Source organism: Monopterus albus, unplaced genomic scaffold, assembly GCF_001952655.1.
Source record: "Monopterus albus unplaced genomic scaffold, M_albus_1.0 scaffold127.1, whole genome shotgun sequence".
Lineage (NCBI taxonomy): Eukaryota > Metazoa > Chordata > Actinopteri > Synbranchiformes > Synbranchidae > Monopterus > Monopterus albus.
The window spans coordinates 3,432,579-3,443,618 of NW_018128007.1; the positions used below are offsets into that span (position 1 = coordinate 3,432,579).

At 39.8% G+C, this 11,040-nt stretch overlaps 1 protein-coding gene across 1 annotated transcript in view; it reads right to left on the reverse strand.

The window, feature by feature from the left end:
• Positions 1–10,685, reverse strand: part of mindy3 (MINDY lysine 48 deubiquitinase 3) — a 21,531-nt gene extending 10,846 nt beyond the window's left edge. The window contains exons 1-11 of the mRNA XM_020612830.1: positions 10,581–10,685; positions 9,821–10,089; positions 8,921–9,000; positions 8,451–8,511; positions 8,147–8,341; positions 7,896–7,947; positions 7,079–7,193; positions 6,767–6,840; positions 6,532–6,611; positions 5,616–5,686; positions 4,546–4,626 (exon numbers count right to left, since the gene is read on the reverse strand). Coding sequence (XP_020468486.1) covers positions 4,546–4,626; positions 5,616–5,686; positions 6,532–6,611; positions 6,767–6,840; positions 7,079–7,193; positions 7,896–7,947; positions 8,147–8,341; positions 8,451–8,511; positions 8,921–9,000; positions 9,821–9,914 — 903 coding nt within the window. The 5' untranslated portion in view covers positions 9,915–10,089; positions 10,581–10,685. The remainder of the gene's footprint in view (positions 1–4,545; positions 4,627–5,615; positions 5,687–6,531; positions 6,612–6,766; positions 6,841–7,078; positions 7,194–7,895; positions 7,948–8,146; positions 8,342–8,450; positions 8,512–8,920; positions 9,001–9,820; positions 10,090–10,580) is intronic.
• Positions 10,686–11,040: the final 355 nt, after the last annotated feature.

Below are 11,040 nucleotides of genomic sequence, written 5' to 3' on the forward strand. Positions count from 1 at the left end.
TCTAGTAACATGTCGTGACTTAAACATAAGAACATATTATGGCTAAGGCTACAGTTATACACGTCATAATAATAATATTAAACACCCTGTCTGCTGACAGTCATCAACTCTTCTCTCTAGTTATCCTTGACCAGATGTACCCTGTAGAAACTCATAAGCATGACTAAGCATTTAACAGTCTAACTAGACATCCTATCTCCACTAAACATTTCTAATACATAAAGTATCTATCCAATATCTATTTGACTAAAAATATCTAACAAAACTTAAACTCTGTCCATCTGCACATCTGTTGCTCTCTCTTCACTAGTTTTTAGGCTGACAACTTATCCTCTGTGAGCCTTTTTCCTCTCGTTGTTTCTTTTGACCAGTTTTGGCCCCATTTACTTACCATTTCCTGCACTAATTAGGTACTTCAGTTTTAGAGTACTCCCCACCCCCCAAACTTGACTTTTTCTTCCATTCTTCATTTTCCCTTTTGTCCTTTATCTGCACAAGCAGGTAGCTACTTCAGGAAAGACAGGTAGGCATAGTACTTTACTAGAGTTACTGCACCCTTTCTTTCCCTCTGGTCCACCTGAAGAGCTATTGTGTGTCCTGAGAGGCTCTGAGTGGCCATAGAGAGTCTGAAGAGATCGGTTTCAAAACAACAAAGCAGAGGTCTCGGACAGTGTCTCCTGCCTTGTTCCTAGCAGGCAGCAACAGACTCACTACATGACAGGCTGAGGAGGAAGCTGAAATGGGTCTTTGTGCATGAGGGCTTGTTACACAGAGTCTATGTGTGTTTGTTTTTGTTTCATTCACCTTAGCTGAACCTCATCCCGTGTGATTTCGAATACAGAAAACCCATCGCAATTGCTACAGAAGGAATGTGTGCAGTATCATCTGTATGTCAATGTGTGTGTGTGTGTGTGTGTGTGTGTTTCAGGTGTGAATGACTGGACAAAGTAGTGATTTATGGAGGTGTCTTGGATGACAAAGACCGTCTCACCAGAAAAGTGAGGAGACACCAGAGAATACTTATGTAGCGTAATGACGGGTCCTATAACAGCGGACAACACACAGGGGAAAAGGATGAATGCAGCAGCACACACACACTGACACAAAGAGCCTTTCACCCTACTACAATGGCCTTTGGTCTGACATGTCAAAGATTATTAATGACTGTTAATGTATACCGCTTTGTTGGTTTGTGTTTGTGTGTGGCCCGCACCCTATGATCATACTAGCAACAAAAAGTAATCCTGTTTAACAGAAGGCACAGAATTCCTATTCTATTATATCCCTTTACTGATGTTGTTTGTGACTAATCATTGTCCCCACCCTTCAGTACATTGGGTGGGACAAGCATAATTCAGTATCACTGCTTATTAACTCAGCTGCATCATGTTGTGTGCACATGATCATAATTCGATTTTCAAAATTCTGTTGTCCAATATACTGATTCTTACCAAGCTAAGATTAAAAACAAATCTATTATTGTTTGTTTAGCTAAATATGAACGTTTTATTGAATGGTACATACATACATTTGTTGTATCATGATATATTATTAATAAACTATTAACGGATTGTTGTTGTTCTTGAGAAGCTACATAATATTAACTTTTAAAGTGATACAGTATTCTAAACTCAGGGATTGTTGTTGTTCATGAGAAGCTACATAGTATTAACATTTAAAGTGATACAGTATTCTAAACTCAAGGGTCTCTTACTAACTTTGACACCTGAACAAGTGTTTCACTGACTGATGTAGGCTAATGAAGTAATTCAACCTCAAATTTAGAATATTTTAGTCACAAAACATGTCTTCTATTTTGATGATGATTTCAACCATACTTATCCAACCCTGTTGTGGCAATAATGTATATTTACTGCAGTTATATCAATAATGACTCACTGAATTAAACTGACCAAAATTAGCTTTAAGCTCCTGTTCTGTAGGACACAGTGTGTGTGTGTAGGCAACGGCTGCTCCCCTTGCCAGTAGATCACTGACCCAGAACAGGTCTATTGTATACATACACACAGGTAGCTCCCTGGAGAAGCAGAAATACAGCCTGTGAATCTCATTACTCAGTGAGAGGAGAGTAAAAAGTGATGAGAAATGTCACAAGAGAATCATCCCCCAAATCCCCTTTCCTGAGTCACTGCTCTTTTAAGTGCATCTTTCCTTTCTACTTCTCTTCTTCCTCTTTCCTCCACAAGGGACTAATAATCTGAAGCGGTTGGCTGAGGCGCATTGGGAAATGCTTTTCTTGAGCAACTGACCTATTGTACACCAGAGTGGATAGTTACATCAAAGAGGAGAAAAGGTTAAAAACACACTACACAGTACAGTAAATCTCATCCATCATCCATCCCTCTGCTCCCTCACTGTCCCTTTTTCTTCCTCTCCTTCCTCTGCTGTCTCAGAAACTCCTGTCCAAAAACAGATCCCATTACATGCCATTATACAATCTCAGGCTCTTTCTCACGTGCTCACACATTAATACAACAGAGGACAGAGTGTGGGGGTGTTGCGGGTAGGGATCAGAAATGGTAGAATGGCCTTTGTGTAGGTAGATTAGAAGAAAACACTAATGGTATTAAGCTAATGGTCTGAAAGCCACAGTCACACACTGACATGGACCCTGGGGAATACATAATTGTCCCTAGTGGTAGACAGAAGCAGCCACTGACACATCAGAGGTAGGGATCAGGTTTTCTGCTATTGTGGGGATGGTTCTATATGGGAGCTAGAAGCTACATAACCAGGCAGTATGTATTTTTGTATCACAAAGCATGGGAAATCTCAGCAAGCTTCAACTTAGCTCAACACAGATTCTCTTTCGAGGTCAAGGCCACACTGAGTGAGGTCTACTACCACAGTGCCCCATATAGTCACCCCTTAACTTGGTCTAAAGGTTGTCGAGCCGGCATACTGTAGTGTCAGCTGTGTACGTCAGTATATATGCATGTATGTGTTCATGTGTGTTCCCAGTTTCCAGTGGGACAAATGGATCCAGATGGGAACTCTGGAATCACATTCCCTACAGGAAGCCATCCACCTGAAGCCACACACACACACACACACACACACACACACACACACACACAGCAATGCTAATGCTAATCAGTATTAGGTTCCCTGTGCTCTGGAATGTGTGTGCAACAGTGACTAGTGCCGGGGGATTTGTAGCAATTGGTAAGACATCAGCACATGCACGACAACTGTGGGTCACCTTTGAGCCAAAATATGATCCACTCGCCTGAATTTTATGCATGTAACTGAGCTTTTAATCAATGGTATACTAAGGTTGTAGTATTGTGATGGAGGATGAATGCCTGGGATTTTTTTGCCTCTCTGGTGCCATTTTTACAACAGCAGGGAGAATCAATTTGCTACAAGCAAACTTGAATTCAATCCACAAGCTATAGCAATGTATTATGTTACATGTTCAGTGATAGAGATGATAAACACACACAAGAGCCAATGTTTCGCTAAAAGGTACAACACCTGGGTTGACCTCAGTTACAGTAAGCATTTGATACCCTGTGACACAGCCCTGCACATTTAATTATAGACATGAATGTATCTGATTACTAATACAGGAACAGGATCTTGTGGCCCGTTCCAAGGAATTTTACATGGGTTTTGAATGCTTGAACATGATTCTAGTTTTGACTCCTGAAGTGTAATTCCTTTCACCCAAAAACTACCTACTCTGATGTTGTACTTTCTGACGGCTCAAGGGCAGATTCTGCAGCACAGAATGTCACAAAACTGTCAAACACGAGCCTCGAGAGTGCAACTACTGCATTCAATCCCTGCCTATTACTCTAAGTGGGAATGAGATTTTTATTTGGCTCTAATGACATGTCAACAACAACCAAATTGCCACCTAATAATAAAACCAGCTACTCAGCAAGTGAGCAAACTTATGTTTGCTACAGTATATATATATATCCTAAGGCAGAGAAATGACCCAGGCAAATGGTGCCAAAAACTGAAAAATAAATAAATAAGTAAGTAAGTAAGTAAGTAAGTAAGTAAGTAAGTAAGTAAGTAAGTGACCCATTTAGTTGGACTTATCCTGACAGTAACGGCAGACAGACAAGTACTGTAAATATAGGCTCCCAGTGGAAATTAAGAAGTTGACATCATCACCATACATTATGATCTGCACGCTGTTTAGCTGATCGCAGATTGTTGAGACTAAAACTGTGTGCTCTTGGTTGTGTAAGAAAGAGAGACCAGGAAGATTACTATGTGTGCAAAAATTGAGCTTTGTCTTTTTTTTTTTTTATTCTGGATAGGTGAAAAGCCAAGAAACAGCACTGGCCATATATGACTATCTCCTGCACTCATTTTCCCCTCCACTCTGTCTCTGCCTTTTTTTCTCCTCCACACTGATCTGACCTGCACTATATTAAATCTCTTAAGCACATTCCATAATTAGGTTTATCTAACCTGCTGAGGAGACTGTCTTATATTACACACTGTGTGTGTGTGTGTGTGTGAATTATGTGTTTGCTCACTTATGGATGAGTGTACTATACTTGCCTTAGTGAAAAACACAGAGAGGTGAGTTTCACTGCCAAGAATCCAAATAGGGAACTTTGGAGACTTGAGGAATGCCCCAACCTGAAACACACACACACACACACACACACAGAAAAGGAATGATGAGTCTATTTTCAGTCATTTCTATCAGGAATACTACATGAAAAAGAAGTTACTTCTCTGGAGCCTCAACAAATAGTACCAAGTAATGAATTAAATATTGTTTTTTGTATTCTTGGGTGATCTTATACTTAGATTAGGTAGTCGTTCTTTTGGCTTTAAACTCTTTACTTGACTGTAGGAGAGTCCTGCACAAGAATTCCTATATGCCTAGACTGTCTGTTTATGCATAAATGGCAAATAAAAATCTTGAATTTAATGAATCTCATTTTCTTTGGATCTTCTTCTTAGTCACTTTCTATTCTGCATAGTGGTATAATATCTAGCTTGAAGTTCATTTCCATTGACCACAACAATAAACCAAGTGGCAGAAGCTTATATGAGCAGCATATTTATGAGCAAATCCCTCCTTATTTAATATGAGGTGTCCTCTTAAATCACTCTGGACAGCCATCTAGTTACTTTGGCAACCAACTACTTGTTCCTAACATGTTATAGCTGTTATAGAGAATTCACTCCACTCCCATCTTTTTTGAGCTTGCTTATACTGGCAATGTTAAATAAATTTCAAAGATTCCTGTTTTGAAGATGACTAAAATGTGTCAAGTCACATGCATTTTTAGATGTCTTTTGTGTTCTATTTTCAGTAAATGTGTGTTTCAGTACACATGCCAGACTGTTGAGACTGTTCCTTCCAAACATATTTTCACACGGGAGCTCTCACTGCGCTTTGTGCAACACACATTTCAAATGTCCCACATCTCAGTCACAGTAACATTAAGCATTCGTGTGTTTCTTTGATTTCTTAGCTTATTCAGTGGCAATCTCAATTCATATTGAGTCCTCATATAAAAAAACAAATCTAACAATCCATCCATAAGCTTATCACGAGCGAACTCTATACAAGTAGTTTTTTACATTATGCTCACAGAGCCTATATGTGTCTTTACCTTGCAGTAGCGCAGTGATTCCATAAGTGTGAGGAAGCCAACGGATGCCTGTTTATGAATACCATGTAGTTCTACAAGACGAGGGAAAAGAAGAGCAATAAAATGTGAATTTATTAAACAAAATCAAACTGGTATTAATGTGTGCTTTTTCCACAATGCCGTTGGATGTAAAAAAAAATATATATATATTGCCTTCTGATGGATATGGCTTAAATCTCGGTTCACAATTGTTTTTTCATTCTAAACATAATTACCGTAGTTTCCGCACTGTAAGGCGCACCCAAGAGCCTTAATTTTTCTCAAAAATCGGCCGTGCGCCTGATAATCCGGTGCGCCTTATGTGTGCACTGAGTTCCAAAATCTGTAAAAATGTTGTTGTGCGACTTTGGTAAGCGCTCCGCTTGATTGACTGTCATCCGGTCTAAGGACCCCCGAAAATGGCACCAGTGAAGAGACATGCTTACGAGGCACAATTCAAACCACAGGCTATCAGTTACGCGGTTGTAAATGGGAATAGAGCAGCTGCGAAAGAATTCAAAATCAATGAATCTATGGTTCGGAAGTGGATTTGTGGGAGAAGATTGATTAAAAAATAATGTGAGTGTATTGTTAAATAGTAGAATAAAGTTCAACTAAACTCACTGTTTTGCTTCCGTTACGTTTTAGCATGCGCCTTATAATACGGTGCGCCTTATGTATGGGTTAAGTACAGATATAGACCCCATAATTGAGACTGCGCCTTATAATCCAGTGCGCCTTATGGTGCAGAAAATATGGTAAATAAATGCTAACTTAAAAAAAAACAAATCAACAAAATTGAGTTCACTGAGTGTAATGTGCTTTTTGTGTGTGAATATGGCGCGTGTGTGTGTGTGTGTGTGTGTGTGTGTATACAGTAACTTTATGAAAGTCTTACTCATGCCAGAACACTCCCTGTCGCCATCCCAGACATTAGAGACAGCATGGCCAGTGACAAGGAGGTTAACCAGGCTCTGACTGTAAATGATACAAGAAAGGAAATATTTAAAAATATAAAAAACTGACAAAATATAAAACATCTCAACACATGAACATCCAGGTGGCAATAATGTTTATTTCCCTGTGACAGTCTAACTGACGTGGACAACAGGTGAAGAGAGGCATTCTTATACCTGCCATGACCATGCACAGGGTCTATGAGTGGTTCCATTGTGTCCTGGATCTCATTTCGTATATTCTCTATTCCCTGCACAGGGAGGAACAAGTTTGTATTTAGTTATCATTTATTTGAGATTTTTTTCTGGAAAATGGCTTCAAACTCTAAAAGATGGTGATTCAAATCCTATTTAAGTAAAAATACTTAGTTCTAAGCTATTTTTAAGCATTCATCACTTCATTCAAATTACTTAATAGCTATCTCATTGTTTCCATTCAGTACCTAATATCTTTTAATCTCTATCTATCCATCTATCTATTTACTTCACCTTGGTTAGGATAACTGAGTAGAGGAATAGCAAGACTCCACAGCACCCCCTCCAGGTGTGGTAGAGAGACAGCATCTCTTCTTTGAGATCAGACACTGACATTACAGTCCGCTTTCTGCAGGGGGAAAAAACATCAAGATGACTAAAGACCCAGTCAATAGAAAGAAGATCTGTTGGGTATTAGAAAGCCACAGTCAGTGAGACTGATGAATTATATTCCTCATGCCAGGATGACAAAGATAACTTTCACCAAGGTGGCACAAATCTACTAAAGAGGAGGAAAAGAAAAATCTTATCTCGTCTGTTTGGAGCCACTTCCCCCTTTCACTCCACCTTAGTGGAGCGGTCTCTTTTAGTTAGCGTACACTTCTTCACTGTGAGTCAGCACTGCTTTTTGCTGACTGTAGTCTTAGCTGACAGTGTGCTATGTGATGAAATTTCAATATTTCCCTGGCAAATGTAGCCTTCCATTCATTTAGTTTGTGTCAGAAAGGTACTGAGGGAGAGTTTTTTTTTTTATTAGGCCATCAGTGAACATGATGAGTTGGCAATTTGTGAGCAGAGTGAAATAACTAATTCACTCTGAAAGCCAAGTCTAACAGGCTAAATTAATCAAATAGAACCCCTCCACACCCACTTCTGAGATATATTTAGTTCTCTATTTCAATACTGCATGCTGGCAATACTAAAACCAGGATTTATGTGGTTTTAATCCCTTCAGAAACCCACAGTATTATTTCATGTCAACGCTATCTGCATTGAGTTTAAGCATAAGGATGCAGTGTTAGGTGTGGTGCGAATATGAAATGACACTTACTGAAGAACACTGTGAAACTGCTCAAAGCCAAGGTCCTCTGCAGCCAAAGCAGCTAGGCACAAAAAACAAACATACATACACTGCACTATCAAAGTATGACACAGCAAATCAGCACACTGCCAAAGAGTTATGTCATCAAAAGTTATTATTTTTGTAAATAATGGCAAAGACTGGGCTTGCATGAATAAGCACTGTGCTCCATTTTTCTAAATGTGCATCTCGCCTGGGAATGTGACAGATGTAGAACTCACAGGGTTGCTGCTCCTGTGGTGACTGGCTGCTCTCTGGCTCTGACATGTCCTGCATTTGTAACTGTGATTGTGTACTCATGTGTGGGCTCTGTCCCTTTGCCCAGGTCACCAGGCAGAACCCTGTGGAGGAGCTGGAGCAGGCAGACTCCAGGATTTCACTTAATGTCAAGCACAGCGTTGTTTTCTGCTCCTCCTCTAACAGACACAAACATAAAACAGACATGATTTAACAAGTCACGAATATATATATATATATGAAACAATAGTAATAGCAACAGTCTGGATGTTTCTGTGGACAATCTACCTGATGCCTTTCTCCAGTTGGAACTTTCTCTGTTAAAGAGAATGTTCTTTAAGAGGAAAGCCTGCAATGAAACACAAACTCAGTCTGCAAGTTTGCAAGAAAATACTCCATAGTACAATGTGCCAAGTATTGTTTGTCCACAGTCATATATAATTTTTAAAAAAAGCATTGCCAACATTGCATATTATATGTCTGAAAGACTCCCAAGAGTTTGATCCACATTCCAAGTCAGTCTGCCAAGTATGAAAGTTGGCTCAATGGAAAATCCCCGAGTGCACATGTGCAAAGCACACATTCTGAATGGGTGCAATTTTGACTAAACTCTTTCATTCTTACCAATTCAATTTTAAGCACTCCCATCCACTGAGCAAGTATTGTATGAGGTCTGTGAGGTGTCAGTGCTTACGGAATATGCTGGACAATGAAAATGGGCTCTGCTAATACTGCAAGGACACTGAACTACACCATACCTGGACAGGTGCAATGACAGCACATGGCCCTCCTTCAAACTGCTCCAGTGCTGTGTGCTCACTCTCACTGAAAACAAAGCCTGTGATGAAGACACAAATAAAAGAAAGAAATTGCAGATGTGTAGACTTCCTATAATAGTACAGTGAGTATTTTGGGTTTTGGACTGTTCATTGGAGAAGATGTCACCTTGGACTAAGGGCTTTTTTAAACCTAGTTAGACTAAACAATTACTTAGGTGAAAATAACTGACAAACTAATCTATAATAATATTTAGTTCCAGTCCTAGTCACACTAAAGGCCACAGAATTTAATTTTGTTTCATTTGATTCATGTGTTGGCCCTGTAATACACTCGCGACCTGTCCAGAATGTACCCCACCTCTCGCCCAGTGATGGCTGGGATTGGCTCTAGCCTCCCGGCGGCCCTCTCAGGATGAGCAGTATAGATAATGGATGGATTTATTTATTTGTTTAACTAAGGCAACACACAATTAACAGCAAATTATGGAAAAGTGTCATAGTTAGCCAAAAAGGCTAATTTTCATCTGCAGTCAATTGGCAGCTTAATGTTAACATTAAAACAAACACATTCATTCTAAAGGCTGTGGCAGGGCTGAGAAACCATGTACAGGTGCAGGAATGATTATGCGCAGTGGTCATATCAACCACATACACAACAGCAGAGTATTCCAATGCTTATCTGACCTTCAGACCCATAGATTGTATATACACTGTATAATATCTACAGTCTATGGGAGGAGCTAACAATTGAAATCACCTGTTATACCCTTTTTTTTTTATCACAACCGGATACACTGTTCATGACGTCTGTTCTGTTAAGCAAAAGCACTTTCATTCATGTCGTCAGACTTATAACATACATTATACATCATACATTACCTTGCGTCCATCTACGGAAGATAGAGGCAGACACTCTTCCACTGGGGGGTCTCCCCCAAACCAAATCCACCACTTCTTTATTTAACTCCGACATGTCAACTTGCACGACCGGTAACTCCCTCTTCAGTCCAACAGCCGGGCGGGGACACCAGAGGTCTGTTGAAGCCAACTCGCTAGCTCTTGCAGAGGTTGCCAGACCGAGCCTGTGGCATTGGCCACAAGCTACTATTGTAGCTACCCTCAGTCTGTCTCTAGTGGCTGGCAGCACACTGGGGGTAGGAACGACATTAGTGTAACTCTTAACCATAGTAGTACGCAAAGTAATAGGACAGAACCACACTGAGACTACTGTCTAAAGCAACTACGACGTTTAGCACCGATAGACTAATAGCATTTCTACAGTGACAGTCGCGCGATTTAAGGCTATTTTTACATATGAGCAATGCTTTATACTCTCGATTTACAAACAAGCTAGAAAGCTAACAGCAGCGTTAAGGTCCCATTTTAGTTAAAATAGATAGTTAGCAATAAAAGTATGGACAACAAGATAATGGTTAGTTAAGTATTTCTGTGGTGGCGTTATTACCTTACACTGTTGTGAAACTGAATTGGCTTAGTAATGTCAGCAGTTAGCATTAGCATTACTACTAGTAGCCAATCTTTCATTGCTTTGTCATTCAGTCACTTCTCACACTACAGCGATGCCGATAGTTATATGAATTCATACTATTAGTTGTTAGCTATAATAGATCATACTTACCTTAATACACCGTCAGATATTGGGATTCCGTAATGATTACAAATTTTGTAGCAATTTCACTACTACCACCGTCTCTGTCATTCGTTTATTTACAACAGAATTGTAAAAGAAAAAAAAAGCGTGCGTATATTTAACGTATCTGCCCATTGGTTGAAATCCATAAAATTCCAGCTGGGGTGTAGCTTCGACGCGTTACCTCAATGGTTTATAGACTTGTCATTCATATTGAGCGCCCGCCCATGAGCAAGGCTGTTAAATTGGCGCTTACTTTAAAGTCCTCTTCAAACTCAAAGAACGTGTTCTGTCAAAGGTAAAGGTTGCTTCAGTGGTAAAGCAACGCTCAATATGCAATTACTACCAGCGTCGGCAAGTATAGAAAAACATTCTCTTTTCACGTCAGTATTAAAAGGACCGCAAATGTTATGTCCACTACCTCTTTCCGTAGCACACAGTCACTACT